The sequence below is a fragment of the Rattus norvegicus genome, chromosome 3 (assembly GCF_021556685.1).
Source record: "Rattus norvegicus strain SHRSP/BbbUtx chromosome 3, alternate assembly SHRSP_T2T, whole genome shotgun sequence".
Classification (NCBI taxonomy): domain Eukaryota; kingdom Metazoa; phylum Chordata; class Mammalia; order Rodentia; family Muridae; genus Rattus; species Rattus norvegicus.
In genome coordinates this window covers 145,799,383-145,825,020 of record NC_141536.1, presented here as the reverse complement: position 1 = coordinate 145,825,020, position 25,638 = coordinate 145,799,383, and the positions used below count along the sequence as shown (strand labels likewise).

General features: G+C 49.5%; 1 protein-coding gene across 3 annotated transcripts; it reads left to right on the top strand.

The window, feature by feature from the left end:
• The first annotated feature begins 4,234 nt into the window (after positions 1–4,234).
• Ghrh (growth hormone releasing hormone) lies at positions 4,235–23,865 on the top strand. Of its 3 annotated transcripts, none has more exons than XM_087650387.1 (5): positions 4,235–4,311; positions 18,803–18,902; positions 19,131–19,235; positions 21,013–21,103; positions 23,727–23,865. In XM_087650387.1, the coding sequence occupies exons 2-5, from the start codon at positions 18,823–18,825 to the stop codon at positions 23,763–23,765; spliced, it is 315 nt and encodes a 104-aa protein (XP_087506513.1). In that variant the 5' UTR covers positions 4,235–4,311; positions 18,803–18,822; the 3' UTR covers positions 23,766–23,865.
• Positions 23,866–25,638: the final 1,773 nt, after the last annotated feature.

Genomic DNA, 25,638 nt, shown 5'->3' with positions numbered 1-25,638 from the left:
CTCATGTACTTACAGTTTTGTTGAAGAACTTTGTAGAATTAGGAATTGGAAAGGCACTGTTAGGAAGTTAGTTCTGGGGCTGGAGAGATGGATCAGTGGTTAAGAGTACTCACTGCGGGCTGGAGAGATGGCTCAGCCGTTAAAGGCTAGGCTCACAACCAAAAAATAAGAGTACTCACTGCTCTTCCAGAGATCCTGAGTTCAAATCCCAGCAACCACATGGTGGCTCACGACCATCTGTAATGAGATCTGATGCCCTCTTCTGGTGCCTCTGAAGACAGCTACAGTGTACTTATATATACTAAATGAATAAATCTTTTTAAAAAAATGAAGTTAAGTCAGATCTCTGGATGGCTCTTTTTTTTTTTTTTAACTTGGGGATCAGCAACTCTTCCCTTATTTTTATATTTTGTAGTTAGGCAATGCAGAGGATGCCCATATTTTCTCTGAAAATGTTAACAGGGCACTTCTTTCTCTGAGTCACAGATTTTTCCAGTTATAAAAATGGGGACAAAAATAGCAGTGACAAAAGACCCGGAACAGCTCACACCTCAGAACAGCTCACACCTCACCCACAGGGGGCTGCTCAACAGAGGGCGGGGCGTCTAAACTGTGGACCACGGAGCTTAGAAAACGCTCTGGGAGGGGCTGGGGATTTAGCTCAGTGGTAGAGCGCTTACCTAGGAAGCGCAAGGCCCTGGGTTCAGTCCCCAGCTCCGGAAAAAAAAAAAAAAAAAAAAAAAAAAAAAAAAAAAAGAAAACGCTCTGGGAAGGATAGGCGTGGAGACGTGAGCCTGCAATACTAGCTGAGGCAGGAGGATTTTGAGTTTGAGACCAGCCTGGACTGCAGTGAGAACGTGTCTAAACATGGAAAAGTGTAAACCAGAAGGCAGGAGGCAGTTCTGGATGCCGGAGAAGGATCCTTAAGGGAAATTGAGGGAAAGGAGACAGGTGCAGGAGGTGAGGGAGCCTCCTCGCAATGGATGCAGGTGCCCAGCAAGGATGTGCAAGAAACAGGGAAAGGGCCTTTCTGGGAAGGAGAGCTAGCATCTATGTCAGAAGGAGACTTATTGGCGTTGGTTTGTCTGTTTAGAGGGAGTCTGGCCATATAGTCCAGTCTGTTCCTCCTACTGGACCAGTACTAAGGTTACAGATGAGTACCATCATACCCAGCTCAAGATTTAGTCTGTCTATTTATTCTGTTTTGTAGAGGCAAGGTCTCATGTAGCCCAGTCCAGCTGGGGCTAGCCTTGAACTCCTGACCTTTCCCTGCTTCCCAAGTGCTGAGATCACAGGAATGTGTCTCACATTTAATGCATGTCATTTTGTACCACTGGACTTTATATTGTGTTTTTTTGTTTGTTTGTTTGTTTTTTGTTGTTGTTGTTGTTGTTTTTTTTGGAGCTGGGGACAGAACCCAGGGCCTTGCACTTGTGAGGCAAGTGCTCTACCACTGAAATCCCCAACCCCTATATTGTGTTTATATATGTTCCGGGAGTATATATACTAGTCAGGCTAAGAAAAAAAATATTTGTCTTTTTTTTTTTTTTTTTTTTTTTCTGAGACAGGCTTTCTTTGTGTAGCCCTGGCTGTCTTGGAACTCACTCTGTAGTCCAGACTGGCCTCGAACCCAGAGACCCACCTGCCTCTGCCTCCCGAGTACTGGGGTTAAAGATGAGCACCATCACTGCCCAGCTTCCAGCTTATTTTTAAATCTTAATTCTTGTGTGTGAGTGCAATGTATGCATGGAGACCAGAACTGTTATAGGCAGTTATGAACCACTTGACAGAAGCGCTGAGAACCGAACTTGGGTCCTCGGGAAACAATAAGCTCTTCGAACCTCTGGGCCGTCTTTCCAGCCCAAGAAAATTTGCATATACCACTCGTGTGAGGGAAAAAAATTCAGTCACCATCCCTGTTCTCATCAGCCTCTTGAGCAAATGATAGCGTTATTTTCAAAGGAGAGGTTACAATACATTAGCCTCGGGGAGAATCTAGAATTAGAACCTGTGTTGCTTACAGTGAGATGGCAGAGGACTCAAGGGCCAAACAGGAAAGGGGGGAAAGGAGAGGAAGAGACAGGAGAAACAGAGGATATGTCTACATACAGTGACCCCTGGGTAAAAAATTCGCAATTACTCTAGTGCCACTGAGACCGCTCGCTTCGTGTGCTGCCTGCTTCTTTGTTGTCAGCTGCCAGGTTGTCATGGTAATGTAATAACCTCTGATAAGCTCATTTTCAATTCTGAAATATTTTAAAGAAAAGCAAAGAGTAATAATCTGCAGAACGGCTGCAGGGAGAGAGAAGATGCTCACGGGCGAGAACAGCATCAGGGTGACCTTTCTGAGGCTGAAGTCTGTCTTAACGCTGGTGGGGTGAGCGGAGAGCAGAGGCTCAGAAACCTGGGCAGGCATCTGAAGCGCCAGAGGCCAGTTCAGTTCAGCCGTCACTTTCTGCTCCAGTGGGCCTGATGTGTGTGGTGCTTTGACCCAGTTCCCAGTAAGTGCACAGAGTGCCATTTGGGACCACAAAAGCCGCTGCCCCGATGGGTTTGTACTGGGCTCTGTGAGTGGCATGCTCTAGTCTCTCCTTGTCCTAGACACATCTACCCTACTCCACTGATCTCCTCTATTACCAAGAGGCACAAGGTCCTAACATCCTACCCGGCAGACATCTTGTGAGCCAAGGGCTTTCAGGGCAGCTTCCAAAGAAGATGAGTGGGTGGGAAGACTGGCGGGTGCCTGCCTGTTCTTGCTAGAGCTCTTTCACTCAGCTGCCTCACCGTAGGGCTGACCAACACTGACTGCTGGACCCGAGAGAATGTTCATTAGGAGTGTGTAGCTAAGGAAGGGCTAGAGCTGGCTGGAGAGAACTGGAAGTGCTTTCTTCAGGAACCATAATTGATTTCAATGGGATTCTGATCTCCTGCAGAAATGGATGTGAGGGCCAACGAGTTCAAAAATCAGCCCCGTCGAAACACACACACACACACACACACACACACACACACACACACACATACACACACACACACACACAGCTTATTGAGTAGAAACACAGTCAAACTAGCACTAGCAACTGAGGCAGGAGGATCACCAGGTCAGTGATATCTGAACCTAAAACAAAACAAAACAACGAAAACCGGGGTGAGGATGTGATTCCCCTAGAGAGCATGAAGCCCTGAATTCCATGCCCAGCCCCCTGACGTGGTGGAGCACACCTGTGAGTCCAGTGTTGCTGTGGGATATGGGGGAGGGTCATAAAAATCATAACTTAAAGGTCATCTTTGGTTGCAAAGCAAGTTTGAGACCAGCTTGGGCTACATGAGACTCTGTCTTGGGGGGTGGGGGGGACGGAGATAAAGGAAGGAAGAAAGGGTTCAGAAATTAAAAAATAAAAGTAAATAAAATTTTAATTTTTAAACTAAAAGAAGAGACGAATATAAAGAGTTGTGGCGAGCACAGCTTTGTTTTGGTTTAAAGGGTCTGAAATCCAGTGTTTTGTTGGAAACAGGCAGGCAGGGGAGGGCAGCAGTCTGCGCGGAGCTCTGAGCCGAGGCTGGCAGGGACAAAGAACTGCCTTCCTGGATGAGGACTGCATGAGCAGAGACCTGGTGATGGGAGCCCACTAAGGCCTGCCGGAGGAGCTAGAAGTAGAAGCAGGAACCACTGGAGCTGAGTCTCCTCTCTCCAGATGCCACAGCCTGTCAGAAGCGGGACTCGGGAAAAGGGCTTCTCTTCCGCCCCAGGACAGAGTCTGTTTTGTTTCTCGCCTACTCTGTCTGGCTCCTCTCCAACACCAGTTCTTAAGGCTCTGGACATACACAATTCCACAGGCCCCTCTCCCAGGATCCAGAAACAGGACAGTCACATCCGGCATCCTCTGCCAACCCCGGCTCCTCCAGCTTCATCGCAGTCCTCAGTCCCTGGCAACCACCCACCGAATCCCCTTCCCTGCCACCGTGTGTGGAAGCGGGATACTGGACAGTCATTTTAGCTGATTTGTTCAATTTGTTTCCTGAGCTTTGGGCAACCCACTCCATCTGTAGATGGCTGTAAGCAACTTCCAAGCAGCATGCCTTCCTAGCCACCTCCCAGGAGCTCCCCAAGGGCTGCCTTTCATTCTCCTTCCAGGGGTCTGTAGAATACAGCCCTGGATGTTTCCAAGGCACGGACTGGCATAATAAGCGCAGGCGTCTCCATGACACCGTTCATTGAGCTTATTGGAGCGTTCTGCGGATGCCACGGAACATCGAGCCAAATCCCAGGAACACGCTCTGAACCCCAGGAGCTGCACACCACTCTATTAGGTAGTTTATTGGCGCATCAAATCTGGAGTCTACCTCCCTCGGTTCACAAATCAGTTCAGAGAGAGGATCAAACTTGCCCAAGATTAAAGAGTAATGGTGTCACCTGCTCCTCTTCCCTGAATGGCATGATGCCAGGGATGTGACTGGTGACCTGAAAGGGAGGGAAATCAAGGCAGGAACGGCTGGGTGTGATGGAGACCTCAAGGCTGTTGTGAGCCCCCCAAGAACAGACTCTCTGGAGGCAGGCTTTATCGAGCAGGTCGTTCAACTGGGGAGCACAAAGGCTACTTAAATTTTTGGGGAGTGAGTAGGGGCACTCAGGGCAAACGGATGTCATTGTCCAAGACCAAGGTGTAGGGAATGCTTTACTGCATGAAAAGGAATTTGAGGTGCTTGCTGTCTGGACGTGACTTTGTCCAGAGAGGAAATTTAACCTATAACCTGGCCACCGGTTATGACTACCTCAAGGATTGCAGAGGTGGGGCCAAAAGGCTATGTACGTGCTCTGGAACATGCAGGCCCAGGACGGAGAAGGAGGCGTCCTGCTCCTGCCAGCCTTAAGATGGGAATTTTAGGGTCTGGACATCACTGGTGCTCCAGGTCAGCTTTCCTGGTTGCAGATCTCTCCTGGTCAAGGCTCCCAGCTCGCCTGGATCCCACAACTGCACAGTGTAAGTTCGTAGACATCTAAATTTTTTTAAAGATTTATTTATTTTATGTATATGAATACTCTGAGCTGTCTTGAGACACACCAGAAGAGGGCATCGGATCCCATTACAGTTGATTGTGAGCCACCATGTGGTGGTTGGGAATTGAACTCAGGACCTCTTAACTACTGAGCCATCTCTCCAGCCCGACATCTAAATTTTGAACCTAGCTCTCCTGATGCCCCTATTGAGGGACAATGTCCTCACTGAGCGGTTAATAGGGATCTGCAGACCTCTGATGAACAGCAATGTGGCTAACCGCCCTTTCCAGTGAAACGCACGGAAACTGCAGTGCCTGGGAGGGAAATGAACCCAGTCAATCTCTTTTGTTATTTTTATCTGATTGGGTTCACTTCAGACCGGTTCCCATTTCTTATTTATGACCAAAGGCCCTTGAGTGAGAAAAATGAACTCAAGGACACCATTTTCTTTTATGCACTGCAAATGTTTCTATACCTCCCCTCCCCTCCTCCTCCTTTAAAATAACATTTCCTTCCCAGGGGCACCCCCCCCGCCCCCAAGCTTCTAAAATCCCTGGCCTTTCCAATCTCCTCTTTGCCTTGGCTATAATTATCTTGGGAGAATTTAAATTCCTTATCATGGGTTTGTGACAGCCCCAGCTTAAGGCCTAGCTTCCATTCTGAGGTCTTGTCAAATTGCCCTCCATAGGAATTATTGTTAGGGCTTTTTTTTTTTTTTTTCTTAAAGGGTGATAATAGGATTTTGACTATGTTGAAGAAAGAACCCTTATCTTTTTTGAGATACGTGCTGAAATATTTACCAGTCCGGGATTTGCTTCAGAACAGTCCGGTGAGGGAGATGGCAAGCACCACAATATCTTACTGAAATTGTCTTTGCTGGCTTCCTCTCACAATCCTTCATTCATTTCCCAGTGCTGAGGGGGGAACTGGGGACCTCGTGGATGCTTGGTAGGGATTCTTCCACTAAGCAGTTGCCCACCTCTCTTGCAGGGACCCTTTGGCTTCCTCTCTTTTACCTCTCGCCCCCAGTCTTTGGATCTGTATGTTTTGAGCCTGGAGATGGGATTTGCCTCTGGGAGACTCAGCAAAGGAGAGAGAGAATCTTAGTTTCGAGAGCCCATCTCCAGGCTGACAGAAAGTAGCTCGCTCTCTCACTGGGGTCTTTCCTTCTTTTGACCTTATTATTAGTGTGTGTGGAGGTCAGGGGACAACTTTGAGGGGTTGTCCCCTCTCTTTCCACCCTATGTGGCTCCCAGGGATGGAACTTAAGTGGCTGGGCTTGCATGGTAAGCACCTTCATCTGCTGCACCATCTCGATGGCCTGGATCCCCCTTTTCTACTTCTGCTTCACCTGTCTTGAAGATAGATATAAATTCCCCAAGGTCTCTCCGACCCCCACCCTACCCCCCACTTCAACTCCTGTGCCCTTCAAGGGAGGGAACGAGGGAGGGAGGGAGGGAGGGAGGGAGGGAGGGAGGGAGGAGGCAGCTTAGAGAAACAACCATCATTTCCAAGATCTGAACCAGATCTAGTCACCTGGTCCCCAGGGTTTCCTGGAGGTCTTATGACACTCCGTCCCCAACATGTGCGAATGGAACTCCCATCCCCTCTTAACATGATCTCCACAGGCATCCTGGCCCTCCCTCCAGTCATCCATAGACTCATTTGGGCATCCTTTCCCTTCACTTCCCTGCCCTGGCTGTCTTGATAAGCTCGTCTAGGCTGTGCTGGTCTAGGCTGTGCTGGTCTAGCCTATGCTCATCTTGCAGAGCCTCCCTTAGTTACCTTTCACCATTGCACTAGTTCAGGCCCAAGGCTCACTGGCCTGAACTTCCTGACTGGATTCACTTCCTTCAGGTTGCTGCCAATGTTCCCCTTCCCAAACCATCCCACCAGGCCTCGAGAGCCTCCAATGTCCTCTCTCTGTGGAGAACAAGAAAAGACGAAATTCCTTAGTGTGGCATTTGATACCCTGCATAGTTTGGTCTAAATCTATTGGTCTCTATTTCCTACTAGTGGAGCCATGGACCTGGGTTCATATCAAAATAAGATCCCATCTCTATGATTAACATGCCAGAATCCTAGGTCCTACCTTCAACATTTGAATTAGGAATCAATCAGCCCATCTGAGAAGCACACAGAGGACCAGAAGGCATAGGGCTCAAGTGGGAATTAACTCTATAAGTTTGAGCACCAGAACTCAGGTCCCGGTTTTCTGAGGTGGCCTTCCTACTGGTGTTGTCTGTGGGACTTCCATCACCAGGGCCAGAGGGTGCAGCCCATCTTCCTCTCTTATCTTCAGATACTTGCAAAGTGGATCTTGAATTCAGGTGTGGCTATGTGAGCAAGTGGATGCTCGGATAGAGGGTTGTATCATTGGCTTTGATGAGTACATGAACCTTGTACTCAGATGATGCAGAAGAAATTCATTCTAAAACAAAGTCAAGAGAACAACCGGGTCGGATCATGCTAAAAGGAGACAATATTACTGTGCTCCAACGTGTTTGCAACTAGCAATAGTCAAGCGGGGAGAAGTCGAGAAGGGAGTTCAGGGTTTTAAAGGTGTCTTCTTCTGGGAGCTACGTTTACTCATCTTGTTTCACTTGTACATTATCATTAGGTGGCAATAAATGTTGTGAGATTGTTTTTGTTAAAAGGAAGAAGGAAAGAAAGAAAAGGGCCTCTACACACACACATGCATATGCACCTGCAACCCACAGGAACCTCCATACATACACAAGTACATTTTACGTTCACAGAAGATCCTAGGGCCCTCCTTCCAGCCACAATAAGTGTCATTTCCCTATCTCACTTCTCTTTGAGGCCCCATCTCAATGCCATGTCCTTCACAAAGCCCCTGCTGCTGGCAGACAAACGGAACCTGGACCCACTGCGCTCTGAGAGCACTAAACACACTTTGGTCACACAGTGTGCACACCACACTGTAAGCAATTTTCTGCTTGCCTTCCTGTCTAGAGTGGAATCTCCACCAGAGCAAGGCCCAGAACACCAGGGGTCCCCTCGCTCGGCACAGAGCAGTGCTTCATAAATACCAGTTCATTCGATCGCTTCTTATTCTTCCCGGTTCCTGGCCACCGAGCATGGTGCTTAGCGCCACTGGGTGCTGTCTGATGGGAAGATACAAAGGGATGGATGGGAGCTCGAAGGGACGATGAGACGCACAGATCAGCTAGAGATGCCTTCTCCTTGCTTAGCATTCTGGAATGCTCGTCTGTGAGAGACCAATCTGAGGGAGCTGTAAACGGGGTCAGGGCATGGCTCTGTGGGGTCTAGGTTTCATGAAGTCACCATATCTGAAGGTTCTGACGTTAATCAGGAGCATTGCTCTTTTAAAACCGTTTACAGCATTTGTTTATTTGTGTGTGTGTGTGTGTGTGTGTGTGTGTGTGTGTGTGTGTGTGTGTGAAGGTCAGGGAAAACTTGTGTGAGCTGGTTCTCTCCTTGTGCATCAGGGATCAAACTCTGGTCTGCTGAACCACCTCACCCCGCTGTGATGAATGCGTGTGAACCGACAGTCATCTTCCCTCACAGCCCTCCCATCATGAACCTCGGGACAGTCTTAATTTTATCACATGGAGAACTCCACCCGGCAGGATCTGCAGAGACCTCCACTGGCTCTACTCTGTGGGAAATCTGCTACTTGTTGTAGGGCTGGAGGAGACGTGCCTTGGGGTGCTGTAGCTGGACCAGGGTGGTTATGCTGTTCTGGCCCCCACTTACTGTCTCTAGGAGACTGGCACATAGCACTCCGATTCTCCATGGTCCAGCTTTTTCGGTCCTGCAGTGGGAGCCCTAGGTGTTCCTAATCCCGGTGGTTGCTGAGCGGTGAAGTCATGTACGGTGGACATCACCACCTGGGCTGTGATTTAGGACAAGTGGAGTTCAGTAAATAACGAATAATTGCTGGCCCCAGGTGCTAGCGACAGAGCTGCAAGCTGTGTCCTAGCCATGAATTCCAGCTTCTGGAGTTTAGTAACAGAGCTCCTAGGAAGCCAGGGGTGAGTGGGGAGGCTGTGGCAGGGCTGATCTTGGACTAAATGACTGGGAGTGGGTGAAAGTTGCACTTGGAGATAGAGGCTCTGAGGAGAACGCAGACATCTTGCTTCTGCTAGTTGGTGCCGGGCTACTAGGTGCCTTAACGAAAGTGGAACCACGGAGCGGAAATGAGGCCATATTAGATCCCTGATGATTTTTTTTTGTTATGGGAGACTGGGAACTGGAGATTCAGACAGGGCTTTGGGGTCTGCCTATGATGAGAGAATTATAAGAACGCCCTCTTCGTGTCCGCAGAGCCGATTGTCGCTAAGACATGCTAACCCTGAGACTTCAGAGGAGATCCCAAGAGAAGTTCTCTCCTTACTGACTGACCCCAGGTGCGCCGAGAGCCCTGTGTGATAGATATACTTTGGTCCTGCGGCAGGGCTTGAGCCAGGACGGTCCCCTAAGTGGAAACACAGAGAAAGACTTGGGAATGATTTGGGAAGAGAAGGATGAAGGGGCTTGGGTGGCAGAGTGAAGGATGGCAAGACAGATCTGACCAGAACCTGCTTTGTTAGTCCTGGGATTTCATAGGGAACAAAGCCCCACACAAGGGGCCTCAGACATTGAAACAAAGCCGGACTCCACCAAAGACTGGAGAACAGCGCCACCTCCTGGCTGCCTGAGGCTATGACCCTCTTCCACAGGCAGAACCGCAGGGTTTTTAGGGAGACCCTCCCTGTGTGTCTGATGTCTTAGCAGTCAAGAATAAAATGATCCTTTGAGCTCGTTTCCGGTGAGCCTGAGATCCTGCTCTCTTACTAACGCCCCCCCTCCTCACCAATACACCTATTATTCGGACCCAGATCAGCTTTGGTCCCTAGCATGTGGAGGGGCTTAGAGAAAGTTCTCCCCCCTGCCTCCACATATAAAATCATCCAACTCCAGGGGACATCAGGCAGGGAGAATGTTTCTTGGAGAGACAGGCCAAGGAGAGGCAGCCAGATGTAGGAACAGTCTCTTTGTAGCATGATACTTGCATTAACTCTACTGTCCCTATAGCCATCCCGGTAGGCATTCATAAGTCATAGCTCTCCTGCCACAAGACATTCCAAGGTGAGATATTCCAAGCAAGAAGAATTTACTAGAGCTGTTACATACTGTAAGGGGCAGCACTTTCAAGTAACCCAGAGGTGTTACACTGTGCATCGCTAAGCTAAATCCCCAGCCCCCTTTTAAACTTTTATTTTGAGAATCACCTAGGCTGGCCTTGAACTCTCCCTGTAGCCCCCAGGTGCTCCTTGACCTTGTGATCCTTCTACCTCCATCTACTGGGATGGAGGATGCTGGGATTAGAGACCGGCTTGAATAGGCAAGTCTTGACTTTGTCTCTTCACTGGAGAGCTCTGCAAGACCTCCTCGGATGCAGGCTTTTCTTAAAATTAAAAAAAAAAAAAAAAAAAAAAAAAAAGGTGAGCTTCTTCACAGTTACCACCCACTCAGAAGCTCGCCTTTTCTGGAGGAACCACACAGACTCGGAGAGAGGACCAACCAGGCCAGTTTACAGAGAAAGACACCAAGGTTCAGAGAAATTAAGTGACTTGTCTTGGGGCCACCCAGAAAGGCCACAGCAGCCAACCTCGGTGGCCTGGCTCTGACACAACACACATGTACATCCGCGTGACATTGCTACTGAGGACTCCATAAACAGACCCAGAAGGGCAAGAGGGTCAAGGGAGTCGTGAAGTCTAGGGTCTGGGCTTCCCCATCTGCTGCACAGAGGCCTGGGGCAGGCTGGGAATTCTCCCCTCCTTTGGGAAAGCAGGTTTTACAAAGGAGGGTCTGAGACCCACAGAGAGGCCCCCTTTGTTCCGGGGCTCTCTCCTGCCCAGTCTTCAGCAGCCACCCCTTTGAATGGCTGGCTCTCACACTGGAAATTTGCAACACAAATGTGCAAGCCTTTCTCCCTCTCAGCCTTGCTACACTGCCCCAGCCTTTGGGGGCCTTTTAGAACCCGTCTCTCTCTGGGGTGCTTTCTTCTTTCTTTCTTTTTTTTTTTCCAGCTCAATCCTGAGGACCCTAGACACTGACACAATCACTAATTAAGGCTGGGTTAAAAACACATCTTGGGAAGGAGCCAGCACTGAGCGAGGCCAGCCAGAGCAGGGTGGTGGGAATCAGAGGTGGAGGCTGGATTTTTATTCCTGGGACTCTTTCTGGCTCTCCCACCTCATCTTAGTGGACTTGTCAACAAATAAAGCATGCTAACAAGATGACTCCCAGCTCCCCTAACCATGGGGTTTGGCTTTCTGAGCTCAGGGCTGGTGGTGAACTGTATCTACCTCCACTTGCTAAGACCCAGCCTGTCTAGGGAGGCAGATGTCATGATCCCCACCTTGCAAATGCAATGATGGGGATGCAGCGAGATTAAGTGCCTTAACCAGATTCCCTCTTGGGGCAGAATGCCGTTTTATAGGAGTGCACTGGCCACCCTAGCCGGTGTGCCTGGTTTAGACTTCTTTCCTGTACCAGTGGATGAAGGGCTTCCGGTTTAAAGTGACCTTTCCTTCCCCCACACCCCGCAGTTTCTGAGCACTTTTCTGTGGTTTTGGAATTGAAGCATCTGCTTCCCACTACTCTCTGAAGGTACCAGTGAAGAGAGGTGCTTGGGTAGCCCTGTTTCTCCAGGGCCAAATCCAGCACAGAGGACAGAGGCACAGACATTCCCAAATGGCAGAAATGAGACCCTGTCTCTGGGTAGCTAGTGCAAAGAGCACTGGGGGATGAGGGACAGAGAGACTAATTAGATGTTTAATAAGAATTTATAAGCAAAGGAAACAAATGCTCACTTAAGAACTGGCCAGACAGTGCTCCCTTGCCCTGGAGAGAATGTAAATGCTACAACTTGGTTCTGTAGGAAAGTTTGACAGGCAGTCCCTTGTCTTTCTCCTCTCCCTCCTCCTCCCCTTCCTCTTCTTCTTCCTCCCCTTCCTCTTCCTCCCCCTCCTCCTCCTCCTCTTCCTTTTTAGTGTGTATTACTTGTGCGCACACCCGTTATTTTGTGTGTTTATGCCAGCAGCCGCGTGCCGCAGTGACCCTATTGAGGTCAGAGGTCAACTTATGGCAGTCGGTTCTCTCCTTGTGCCACAGGCTCCAGGGATAGCACTCAGGTTCTTGTGCAGCAAGCACTTCCACTCCCTGAGCCATTTTAACGCTTGGCAGCTTTTTAAATATTCAAAGTATCCTCTTTCTGCACAGCAACAGTTCCGCCCCTAGAGCCCTCCAAGACAGATGAATTTGCCCATTCTCACTAAATCTTGCAAGGATCCATAGCTTTTAAACACAGTTTGTTTATTTATTTATTTATTTATTTATTTATTTATTATTTATTTATTTATTTATAATTTTGCGTGTGTGGTGCTTTGCCCCATGTCTGTCTGAGCACCCTGTGCATGCAGAGCCCACAGAAGCCAGAAGAGGGCGTTGGGATGCTCTGGGACTGGAGTTACAGATGGCTGTGAGTCACCCCGTGAGTACCAGAGATCAAACGTGCAGTCCTCTGAAAGAGCAACCTGTGCTCTTGATCACTAGGCCGCGGCTCCGGCTCTGTAGAGTGACTCTTAGTGTATGTAGCCTCCAACCAATTAACTCAAATGTCCTCAAGGTGAGTGGGTGGATAAGCTGCCACAGTCACACAATGGAAGAAAAAGGACTAAGCTACCCATGTGTTCGTCTCAGTGACACGCAGGGCAATACCTACCCTACGCTTCCACACATAGGAATTCTCAGAAGAAAAATAAAGACGGACAGCAGACGGGTGCTTGCCTGGGGCTGGGGAGGGAGTGGCAAGTGGGTGGAAGGGTCTGATTTGAAGTAAGGGACATTCTGAGACTGTGGCAGTGGTGGCCCATACTTATAATAGCCCCAAAGGGCTAAAGATCTGATACACGTGATCTGGAGTGCTGTAGCTCAGTGGTAGAGCACCTGCTTAGCTTCCACAAGCCCCGGGTTGGGTTTCCCATGTCTCTCTGTCTGTCTCTGTCTCTCTTTCTGTCTCTCTCTCTCTCTCTCTCTCTCTCTCTCTCTCTCTCTCTCTCTCACACACACACACACACACACACACACACACACACAGAGGAAGCAAAGTGACCATTACAAAATGTGAGTTACAATGTTAGGAGCCCAGGGCCTAGGAATACTCTGAAAAGCCCCTCCACTTAGTGTGAGGATTCCCATTTGGAAGTCAGTCTTTGAGCACTGACACCTGACTGGTTCTGGCTGACAGCACACTGAGTGTGCCTCTGTTGCTTCTTCGTCCAGAGGTTAGATTAGCCAGTCTATATGAGTTTATATGAGTACACGGTCACTCTTCAGACACACCAGAAGAGGACATCAGACCCCATTACAGATGATTGTGAGCCACAATGTGGTTGCTGGGATTTGAACTCAGGACCTCTGGAAGAGCAGTCAGTGCTCTTAACCTCTGAGCCATTTCTCCAGCCCCCACTTACTGCTTTTGTTCTGTGTTTTGGTATTTACTTTAAATTTGCCATCTCATTCTTAATTCTTGAAGGAAGTTATGGCCTGGCCTGACCACTTGGTGCAAATGTGGCCCACAAGGTGACATGCCCCTTAGTCCTCACTTGTATGGGGAACATCTCATGGTTGCTGTATGCAAGAAGAGGGCTCAGCCAAGACTAGGAAACAAGGTTGCAAAATATCACTGCCAGGTGGTTCTCAGAAAGTGCTTGCTTCAGACTGAGCCACAGAGGTACTTAGAAGCAAGGAGAGAGGCCTCTACTCCCTGTCTACTTCTGGAGCAGCAAATTGTGTGTGTGTGTGTGTGTGTGGTGTGTGTGCATGTGTTTCTGTGTGTGCACATGCATGTGTATGTGTGGAGCATATGTGCATTTGTGTGTGCATGTGTGTGTGGTGTGTGGTACGTGTGCATGTGTTTCTGTGTGTGTACATGCATGTGTATGTGTGGAGCATATGTGCATTTGTGTGTGCATGTGTGTGTGGTGTGTGTGCATGTGTTTCTGTGTGTGCACATGCATGTGTATGTGTGGAGCATATGTGCATTTGTGTGTGCATGTGTGTGTGCATGTGTATTGCACACACACGTGTGTGTATGTTTGTACATGGTGCTGGTAGGGTTAATGTGTGTGTAAGCCAAAGACTACTATTGAGTCTCTTCCTCAGTCTCTCAGCACCTTATTTTCTGAGATAAGGTCTCTCATTGAACCTGGAACTCTAACACGATTGACTGGGCAGAAGCTCCATGGAGCCTCCATCTTCATTTCCTGGTTCTGGGATTACAGGTGCCCGTTGTCCTGCTTGGTACGTCAGTGCTGGGGAATCCAAACTCAGGCCCTCATTCCTCGAGTCACAGACTGACTTTATAGACGGAGCCATCTCTACTCCGCCTCCTTCTGAGCAGGAGCCTCGCTATGTTGCCCAAACTGGCCCAAAACTCCTGGACTCAAGCAATTCAGTCTCCTAGGGAGTTGGCACTTCAGATGCACACACTCAAATATTCAGCGAGGCCCACTTAAGGGTCTGTTTCATAGGCTCTAAAAATATAGATTTCTAAAGAAAAGAAACTTTTAAGACGTTCGAAAGTTGTTATTCCCAGGTATAGAAACTAAGGCCTTAAGGGTAGAAGGAACTTGCAAGGGTCACAGAGGTTGTGAGTAACAGGATGGGAGAGGAGGCAGGTCTCCGACCTCTGTGTGGATCTCTCTCTGCAGGTCCACAGAGTCGCGTGAGAAGCCAGCACGTCTGCCTCAAATGTTTTTATGCTGTTTTTGAGAACGCTTAGCTACAGGCTAGAAAAATCTGGAAACATCGCAGTTCTCCCAAGGTTTCCATCTCTCCTCTCTCTCCCTTCACACTTCTCTGAGGCAGCTTCAGTTGGGCTGCCTTGACACATTACGGAGGTTGCTCTGGGGTTCGGCTGTCAAAACCTGCTTGTTGACAGCAGCAGCTGGTATAAATCAAATGCAGGGACATTCTGATAATTGGATGACAAGGGAGACAGTGAACAATTTTCCCCACTAAGAGGGAAAAAAAAACATTTGTTGGTAATATTGTCTATTCCATAGTGAAAGAAAGTTACGTGTGAACAAAACAGAATTATAGGGAACTTGGAAAAGCATAGTTTTGGGGAGAGTGAGCAAAGCCATGACATTGTGGTAAATATAATTACTAGACTCTTACTGTTATTCACCATTTTTCTCAGAATAATCATTCAACATTATATTCTGTTCACCCCCACAAAGACGAAGGAGAAGTTCGGTATGGGTCTAAATTAGTGGGGGCACAGAAACCACTTTTCCCCATTAGTTTGCGTGATGCTAAAAATGGCGCATTTGGTTGACTTCTGCGCAATTGACTCTCTGACGCTGACAACACTTAGGGAAATGAAGGTATAAATGTGAGTTACGGCAGTGGCTGGAGCAGATGCCCAGCCTGAGGTCAGTGGGACCTGAGCAGCATCTCGATCGGAGAGGGATACCTGTCACCTCAGAGGTGAGGGGGGGACCCTGGGGGTAGGGCTGGATGGGGGCAAGAAAAATTGATATTTCACCAACTCACAGAAACCAAGCCCTTGGCCAGCCTGATAAGGAGATGTAGACTGATAAGGACATGTAGTACCTGTTCAGAGTACAGTGTCCCCTCAGTAGAGCTCTCGTGGCTTTGGGTGGCTTTGGTGGCTTTTGGTGGCTGGTGCCATGTGGGGAATATGGTGAAGGCACTGTACTTGGACACATGGAGAAGTGGCAGGCACAAGGATTGCAGGAGTTGGTGAGAGTCAAGGGAGGGCTTGGGGGCTCTTTCCAGGGTGTGGGGCAAGCTTCTGGGTTGAGCTGTGAGCTGGCTGGGTTTTCCTGTCAATAACAGGACTCAGCCGTGCATTTATCTGAAAGCAGTCCAGTTGCTGGAGAGATCAATTCGGCTCATCGATCACCCAGAGCCAACTCGGTATAATTGCCTGAAATTGATAACATTTCGCCTTCTCCCTCAATTTGCAGCCGTGCTCCTCACTCTTATTTTCTGGCCTAATTATCGGGTCTTGGAGGCCTTCTATTACTCGATGGATGTGTGACCCCTGCTCCTTGCTTGAATAGACCTGGAGCACTTATTACCATCAATATTATTGTTTGCTACCGTAAACCGCCTCAAACCCTTCTCTGGCATACGATTCCTCACTGAAAACTTAAGGTTTTATGTGGGGTGTGGTTTGGTGCTCGCTAGAGCTTTGCCCTGCGTTTCGTCTCTGGCATCACAAAAACACTCGGCCTCAGGTTTCTTTGCTCTTGAAGTGGCTTTTTGGTCAAATGGTTTCAGAATTGGACTAGAGTCTCAAGCGTTAAGGTTTGTCGGTTGCAAAGGAGAACCTTTAGCAAAAGTAGACGATGCCCTGGAGGTTTCCACAGAGCCCTCGCTTGTGTGTGCCCTTGAGGCCTGACCTCTGTTGTTTGCTACAGATGTGTGGCAGGATGCTGGCAAATGGTGTCACCTGGTGAGGATTGACACCCCTTCCACCTAACACTCATGACCTCATCTATGTCTAACCCCAGAATTAGCCCTGCCAAAAGCCGGAGCCTCAAGATCTAAAGTATCAGAGGTTCGGACCACTTTGTCACTCGGGAACATAGTCAACGGCTATCTCACAGTCTCTGTTCCTGACTTACCGTAGCCTGAGTGACTCTGGTTGCTCCAGTCTGTGTCTACTGGGATTGGCCAACTCCATGCAATGGGTTTGCATAGCTGGGGTTGCTACAGAGTCTGGACCCATCCCTGGGGCGAAAAGCAAATGTTGACTCTACGGCTTGACCAGACTGTACAGTGACTGAGCCTCATTACGAAGGAACGGGGTGTTACTGAACTCAAAATAACTGTTCCCCCCGAAGCCCACGCTCTGATGAGGATCAACTTGATACCGCTGGGGGGCGGGGTGCAGCGGGAGGTGGCCAGGAAGCGCGTGCTCCTGTCTGTTTCCCTTTTGACTTCTGGGAGGCCTCGGGCTTCCTTTTCTTCTGGAACCCTTTCCCACGTGCAGGGGATAAATCCTGAAGGCCCCACGAATAGGAAGAATTGTGAATGGGGTGAACTGTGAATAGGGTATTGTATCTGAGAGACTGCAAGAACCGGATGAAGTCTGCTGGCCTGGGAAGTAAGGCCCATTCTCAAGGGTCCACTCTGAAGCTATTTTGATGGAGGACCATGTGAAAAGTCCCTTCCTCCTCCTTTGGCTCTGGTCTTGGCTGTGAAATGAGGGTGACGGTGCCTGCTCTGAAGTGGGTGTGAGGAGGCCAGGGGAGGGAGAGCAGGAGGGGAGAAGGCAGAGGAGGTAGAGGAGAGCTTAGGCCAAGAGTAGGGTCTGAGCTTCATGCCAAGCAAGGGCTTCTGATCTGGCAATAAGGAGACCAGGGGCTTGGAGATGAGACATGAAAAGGTGATTAGTCAGATGGTGTGGAGAAGCAGGAAATGCAAAGGCTGTGTCAAGGGACCCTCCTTATGTCCCAAGAGTTCTGTGTTTGAATGTCCCACTTCTGGAGAGGCCCAGCTTGCCTGGAAAAGAAGTGTGATGTACGCGAAAGACAGAAAGTGCAGATATTTGGCCCAAACAGCAAGGCCTAAGTCTGAGTGGCCTGGTGTGGAGGGAGGGGCCTAGTGAGCCTAGGCAAACATGGTGAATTAAATTAGTGCTGGCCCTCCTTACAGAAATCAGCCCTCAGCAGCATTAGGGAGGGAGAGGAATCTTGGGAGCAGAGGGGTGCTGCCTCTCAGGGACCACTTAGATTATGCAGAGCAGACATATGCTGAGAAGATGTAGCCCCTCGATGGCCAGTGGCTTCAGACCAGGGCAGGCCAGAGCTGACAGGAACATCTTCCTGACCCAAGCCAAGACAGCTCTTCCCCTCAGTGCAGAACTTGGCGTTAACAGGTCCAACTCAGGGGAATTACGAAGTCTGAGAAGGCTCTGACACGCTCGCTCACACTCACACTTGATGTCCCCCTCTTCCCTTTCAACGCTAATCCTCTTGGGAATGTAACAATTATGCCAGATGTGGTGGTACATGTCTGTAATTCCAACTCTCGGGTGGCTGAGGCAGGAGGATTACGAGTTAGAGGTCAGCCTGGGCAACATGGTGAATTCCAGGCAAGCCTCAGCTACATTTTGAGGCACTGTCTCAAACCCCACCTCCAAAATGTAAGCTTCTGGAACAAGAAGGGTCCCCCCTTTGCTCCAAGTCCACACAAGATGAAACATTGGGAATCTGCTCTCTGAATGAAGAAAGAGCTACGGCCACAGTAGAAGTTTCTAGCGAGTTCCTTACAAGCCAGACTGTTCACTCGGACTGTTCTCTGCACCTGACCTGATAATAATGCTCATTACCTCTGTCTGGGGAAACTGAGACTCAGACAGCTTAAGCCACTGTAATGGGGAAGCAGTAAGATCAGAACCAGGGTTGGAGGTCAGATTTACCTTTGAGCATGGTGCCTCTGCGTCCTGCCATTAGCTGACCAGAGGACGGCACACTCTCCTGTGTGTGTCTCTCTCTGAGGCAGCTTCCTTCCCTCACACTTGCAGGGAGGGGCAGTTTTCATGGTGTTAACTGAATTTCAGCCCCATGAGGCCTCATCCAGTGTGGCTTCCCTCCGGGTGGGGAAGTCGGAGCTGAGGACTGGCAATGCGGAACTTGAATCCAGGTGGATGAGGACTAGGGCTTGTTATGGGGTGTCCCCGGGGACACTGGGGATGTATCTGATTGTATCCTGCTGCTCTTCCTTCAGGTCCCGCCCAGGAGTGAAGGATGCCACTCTGGGTGTTCTTTGTGCTCCTCACCCTCACCAGTGGCTCCCACTGCTCACTGCCCCCCTCACCTCCCTTCAGGTAAGCAGCAAGGACTCCTGCATAAGTTGAGCCACCAGTGCCAATACCAGATGCTCATCTCAGGCAGTGACCAAGCATCAAAGCCCCAGAGGTCACGCAGCCAGGATCTGAGTCTCTCTGGGGAGTGAGGGGAACACGGGACAACAAAGGGGGACCTTACTGAGATGTCACGTAGCTCACACTGCTCTCCTACCTAACCCGGTCCTGGCCTCTGACCCCTTTGCACAGGGTGCGGCGGCATGCAGACGCCATCTTCACCAGCAGCTACCGGAGAATCCTGGGCCAATTATATGCCCGCAAACTGCTGCACGAAATCATGAACAGGCAGCAAGGGTAAGCAGACATTCCAGTAGCTATTTCCCTGTCACCTCAGCCTCCGAGCTGGAAAGGGCCGAGGGGGTGGGGACCAAGCTTCTTCTCTTCCCTGACACAGGGTATATCCGTGGCTCTCAACCTTCCCAAGGTTCTGATCCTCTAATGCTCCTCGTGTTGTGGCGATCCCCAGCCATAAAATCGATTGCTACTTTACAACTGTAATTTACTACTGTTATGAATTGTAATGGGAGCGTCTGACCTGCAGGAGATCTGGCTAGGCAATCCCAAAGGGGTGGAGACCCACAGGTCGAGAACCGCTGGCATGTATCTTTTCGGGATTTCGCACAGGAAAAGTAGCCCAGGTCAAACCTCCACTTAGACCTACTGTGTGCCTCTCCCCCGTCCTTGGCTCCAGCAGTGACAAAATACTGACGGTTATTGTTCCTACTTCATCTGGACTCCAGCCCAGAAAAAAAAAAGACTAGGCGTGGGGACATGTGTACACATGGGGACTGCACTGTGGACACAGGAAGCCTGTGCCAGGGCAGCCACCGTAAGTCTCTCCTCAGATCTTTGAGACCACCTATCATTATCCCATTGGAGGGACCCACGTGTCATCTCCAAAGGATGCCCAGAGGGTAGTTGAGCAAAGATTAGGACAACCTGGCTTTGTAGTTGTTGTTTGAAAAACCTTCAGAAGTGCCGGAATGCCGTCTCGAAGGAGTTAGCGTGTGCCGCTTTTGCAGAGGACCTGGGTTCAATTCCCAGCATCCACGTGAAAGCCGACACCTTTCAGTGGCTACAACTCCAGTCTCAGGGGCTCTGATGCCCGCTTCTGGCCTCCACAGGCACCGGGCACACAGGTCGGCAAAAACGTCTATACACGTAAAAATAAATGAGCACAAAATTTAAAGCTACAGTAGTACTTTCAGAGTGAGCAGTTCCTACCATTTTGTCATTTCTCCCCCGGATCAGCAGCGCACAGGGACACACACCCAGATGTGTGCACATTCGCCATGGCGATGGTCTCATTTTCTCGGAGCCATTTTTAAATGTCTCATTTCTTCTGAGGTAGGGTCTTGTCTAGCTCAGGCTCAATACGTATCTGAGGATGTCTCTTCTGAGCCTCCTGATTCCGCCTCCCGAATGCTGGGATTTCAAGCCTGTGCGTTACCAGCCAGCGTGACCTTTTACCCAGTGGCACTTGTGTCTCCTAACATCTAACACCACCCTCCTCTGGGCTGGGGTGACGCTGTCACTCACAACGCATATTTAAATCTCACAGTTGTCCCACCAGATTCTCCAGACTTATTTGTTTCCCGACCCAGGGCCCAGCGTAGATGCACAGACTGCAGTCATCATCCTATCTGCTTTTCATTGTTAGATTGATTTGATCGCTTCACCGCTGTGTTTGCATGCAGGTCTGTGTACCACATGCATGCCAGATGCCCTCTGAGGTCAAAAGAGGGCATCTGATGCCCTGAAACTGGTTAAATAATCTTATAATTAGTACCCGATGTGACCTTCTCAGCGGGGGTATCAAAAGCCGCCACACAAGTTTGTCCAGTGACTTACCGGTGGATAATAAATTTGATCACTTGTTTTAAGGTGCCGAGACTAGTTATCCGTGGGGAGGGTTTTACAGTGGTGTGGATATTTTGCTGTGTTTTCCACTGCCATGCCCACTGCTCCCCAGGTATCGATGAATGTAAGTAGGTTGCCTAAGAATCCACTCAGATTGACTGGACATCCTACCCAATGGTGGTCTCACTGTTTCTCCTTTCCGAACCCATAGGGAGAGGAACCAGGAACAAAGATCCAGGTTCAACCGCCATTTGGACAGAGTGTGGGCAGAGGACAAGCAGATGGCCCTGGAGAGCATCTTGGTAACCTTGCTGCAGAAGCACAAATGGGGAGGGGAAGGGCACAGCTGAGGCCAAGGGCACAGGTTGGGTGGTGGTGGTGGTAGGAGACAGCACAGGATGGAGGGGCAGAGAGAGTTTTTTTTTTATTTTCAATGAGACAGAGTTTCTCTGGTTTCTTAGCTGTCCTGGAACTCACTATGTAGACCAGGCTGGCCTTGAACTGAGAGAGCCTGCCTTTCTCCCAAGTTGCTAGAATTAGGATTAGGTGTGGGGCCTAGTCTTCGAAGCAAAGGGACAAGGCCCTCTGCCCCCTAAGCCTCAGGGACAGGGAGGAATATGTGTGAGGGGACTGCATGCTAGTCATTGCAGTGTGTCCAGTGCAGTGAGTCTGAAATGTTACCAGTGCTTCTGATATGGGTCTCAGACTCTTAACAGGTGCCCCAACAGATTGCTGTGGGTGATACAAAGGGGACACCTCAGAGCCTCTGTAAAAAAGACCCATGTACCTAGAATGCCCAAGTTCCCATACTCGGGGCTGATTAAGAGGCAGAACTCGTCGTGGCAGTCCTTCCCCATCTTCCTGGTCCTCACATCCCCACCAAGAGTCAGGGAAGATGGAGAATGTTTCCCCTTTTCACAGAAGAGGAAGTGAGGCTAAGAAGAGGCAGAGTAGGAGAGATTGGCAGGTCCAGGCTGTCTCTGTCTACCTTGGGATGTCTTCCCCTAAGACCCAGTTTTAAAGACTGACTGTATGCTGAGCACACGCACTTCCGGTGCGACTCTGCTCCTGGCAGCAGCTGATGAAGCTGCCCACGCACTTCCTCACCTTCCTTCCAACCTAATTAGACACCCAGAGCTGGAGAGCTCACCAGCTTCAGTTCGTTCGGGAGCCACAAGCACCTGTCAGGCAGATGATGGGGCAGGCATAGTGAACCAGACTGAAGGCAGGATGTAGGCCAGCCCCAGGGCTGGCTTTGGATCTCTCTGCCCACAATTTCCTCCTCTACAAAAGGAACAGGTGAACTCTGCTCCCTTGTGAGAGCTCAAAGGCTAGAACTATGGGAATATTGCCTCTAAGAAGAATTCCACCCAGTGGCTCTCACCAGGAGAGGAGGTAATCTCCCTCTGGAGCCCAAAGGAAGATAGATGGCTACGGATCCTTGTTTCCCCCAAATCTTACAAGGGGCCTGAGAGAGGTAAAGCTTGGTGGCCTGGGCCCTGTTACCCCATATTTGGGAGGTTAAGACAGGAAGATTAATAGTTCAAGGCCAAGACTGGAGAGAGGACTCAGCAGTTAGGATACTGGCTGCTCTGACAGACGTCCTGCATCCAATTCCCAGTACCCACGTGGTGGCTCACAATCATCTGTAACTGTAGTCCCATGGGATTGAGTGCTCTCTTCTGGTTTGCAGACATACATGCAGATAAAACACCCATATGCATTAAATACATACATAAATTAAATCTTTAAAAACTTCCTGGCCAGCTATAGTATGAGACCCTACCCGGGAATAAAATACACAGAGTAGAAGAGAAATTTGTACCCATCTCCTATGCTAACCTTCCCGAGAGGAAGCCAACCTTCTGGTTTAGCCTTTCTCTCACTCTTGCAACAGCCATCCTGTTGTTATAAAAATATAAAAAATAAAAAAAGTATTGTTGTCTTTTACCTCACTAGGTCCAGCAACGCAGTGTCCCAAGATATCTGCTAGATATCTTGGTGGAAACACATCCCAACTCCTCGGCGGCCCAGTGTCTCCTGCCGCTGTACACTTTGCTACACTCAAACCAGCACATAAAAGAACACACAACACAATAACCTTTGACCCAATTGGTAAGATATAATTGCCCTCTTAAACATATAAAGCCCGGTACCATCCATCCCTTGAGAACATTAATAACAACCCGTAAATACACAGAGCATAATCTTAACGTCAGCCTCCATCGTCGTCCTGCCACGGCCTCTCCCCGTCTCTCTCCCTCCTGTCTCTTCTCCTCATCTATCCCAGTCTCCTCCTCTTCCTTCAAACTTCTCTTCCACCTATCTTTTCTTTTCCTCCAAAGACAGGTCTCTTTCTATCCTGTACCTGCCCCTCACCTGTATTTTACAAATTCAATGGGGCAGAAGTTTCTGGTGAAGTCACCCGATTCCTGGGTACGACTAGGCAGCTGTCCTTGGGGCAGTGGGATTAGCATCAAAATACAGATAACTTCAGGGCAAACCACAACACCATCCCATGGATTCTGTGAGTGAAGCCTAGGCTAGGCATCAGCTATATTCGGATCACGGGTAGCTTCTACTCTCACAGAGTCTCCCTCACAGGGGCAGGGAGGAGCCCCACTTGTTCTTGCGAGGTTGCCCATCCAACAGAAAGGTTTGTAGGGTGTGGTACATGCATGTATGGGAAGAAGCTGGTCCTGTCTCATGGTCAGAAGGGAAGTGACCGGCCCAAGGTCTCAGTGGCAGCCAGTTAGCAGGGCAGGACCTAAGAGGGGGATTGACATGGCTCTGGCCCATCAGAATCTTTCAGCCCATGCCTCCTATCTCTGGGAACCCAGAAGTTCTGTCCCTGCCTGGACCCCCAGGCACCTTGGTGGCTCATGAGTCCTGGTGTCTGGATTGAATGTCTCTTTCTTTCTGCAGCAGGGATTCCCAAGGATGAAGCTTTCAGCGGAGGCTTGAGCCCTCGGCCCCCAAACATAGCTGGACCCTGTTACTTCTACTTCAGTTCTGATCTTCTCCTTCCTCTGTGAATACAATAAAGACCCAGTTCTCATCTGCACTTCAGCTTCCTTCATTGTCAATCTGATTGTTTTTTTAAAACGTGGTTTATGGTTACCTCTCCCAAGTAGCATGACAAAGTATAATGATGCAGACAGGCAGAGCCGGAGAGATGGCTCAGTTGGTAAGGCTTTTGCTGTACAAGCAAGCATGAGAGGAGCTCAGACCCTAGCACCCACATAAAAGCCAGGCTCAGGAGTGCATGCCTGTAGTGTCAGAGACGGGGAGGCCAAGAAAGACAGACCCTTGAGGCTCACTGGCCAATTAGTTTAGTCTAGTCTGTGAGTCCCAGTGAGAGAGGGCTCAGAAAAAAAGGTGACTGTCCTTGGCTACATAGTTAATTCCGAGTCAGTCTGGGCTACGTACAACACTTTCTCAAAAACAAACAAAACAAAACAAAAAACCGAGTAATTAAGCTTTAAAAATTAGGGGCTGGGGATTTAGCTCAGTGGTTAGAGTGCTTACCTAGGAAGCGCAAGGCCCTGGGTTCGGTCCCCAGCTCCGAAAAAAAGAACCAAAAAAAAAAAAAAAATTGACAACTGTTAAGTCTGGATGACGGGATGTCTGGAATGATTAAGAGTGTAAAAATAACCACAGCGTTTAAAATCGGATGGGACTCCTACCTCTTGGTTTTCCCAGCCAGCCTAGTTCAATGCCAGCAGGAAAGGGAAGCACGTGACCTCGGTCCTGAGACGTCTGCGGCCAGGTCTCCTATCTCCCAGCACCGGGGCTGTGAAAGACCACCTGCTCCCCTGAGAGCCTGGGCGAGCCGTGCAAAGCGTGGGAAGTGCACTGCAGGAGGCCATTCGGTGCCGATGGAGATACAGAGAACAATGGGAAACAAAAAGCTCCTCCGGAGGAGAAGGCTAGCCCAGAAGGGCAGGCAGAGGCAGGAGGCGGGGAGCCTGCCGAGGTCTGGGACAAAGGAGGAGCTGAGTTGAATGGGAGACTCCCCCATCTCCCTTCCGGGCCCCACCTGCTCATCTCTTTCCCTGCTCTGTCCTAACAAAAGCAAAAGCTCGGGGCTCTCTCAACTTTCAATTAGTTTTTCAGATGAAATAATGGCCGCTGAGAACCAAGGCTACTTGTGGGTTTTGAGGTGAATGCAATTACAGAAGGGCAAATCCTTTGCAGTCACCTCGGGCTTTATCTCCATTAGCAGGGACACTGGTGCCAGCTTAAACGACGTCGTAACTCCTCCCCTTAGAGGAGCTGGGCGCTTTCATCACACTAAAGATGTTTTCTAATCAATGGAGGGCTCGTCCCTTTCATGTTTGTATTAACTTGGGAGTTCTCAGGGAGACTCCCCCCCATTGCTCCCTACAACTGCCCATTGGAGGGGCCAGAGCCCATTTACTGGCAGGGTGCCCACCAATGTGAAGGTCACATACCCAAGACACAGCAAGCCTAGGACTGATGGGTGTGTGGGGGGAGGGGAGATGACTGACTGCTCTTGTATTACTGTGAGATTTCAGGCCCCTTGGTACTGTGTGCTGGGACATCAAGTGACAAACTACAGGGCACAGGTAGAACTGGTTCAAACTGCTTATGGGGCTTCTGATCACAACGAAGGTGCTCATGATTGATGATGGGGCCGCACCTGATTGAAACCTGTGAAACCAAGTGAGAGCAGAAAGTCAAGGGCTGTGCCTGGTGGTTCATGCTTAGAATCCCAACACTAGGGAGACTGAGGTGGAGGGTCTTGAGTTCCAGGTTAGCCTGTGCTACATAGAGGAAACTTGCCTCAACAAACAATAATCCTTAGGGGTGAGGG

What these genes read in the sequence shown, in the direction of transcription:
- Ghrh (XM_087650387.1), top strand. Translation starts at nt 18,823, where the DNA reads ATGCCACTCTGGGTGTTCTTTGTGCTCCTCACCCTCACCAGTGGCTCC. An exon ending in CCCCCCTCACCTCCCTTCAG is followed by an intron (nt 18,903 to 19,130) that starts GTAAGCAGCAAG and finishes CCCTTTGCACAG; the next exon opens with GGTGCGGCGGCATGCAGACG. An exon ending in TGGCCCTGGAGAGCATCTTG is followed by an intron (nt 21,104 to 23,726) that starts GTAACCTTGCTG and finishes TTCTTTCTGCAG; the next exon opens with CAGGGATTCCCAAGGATGAA.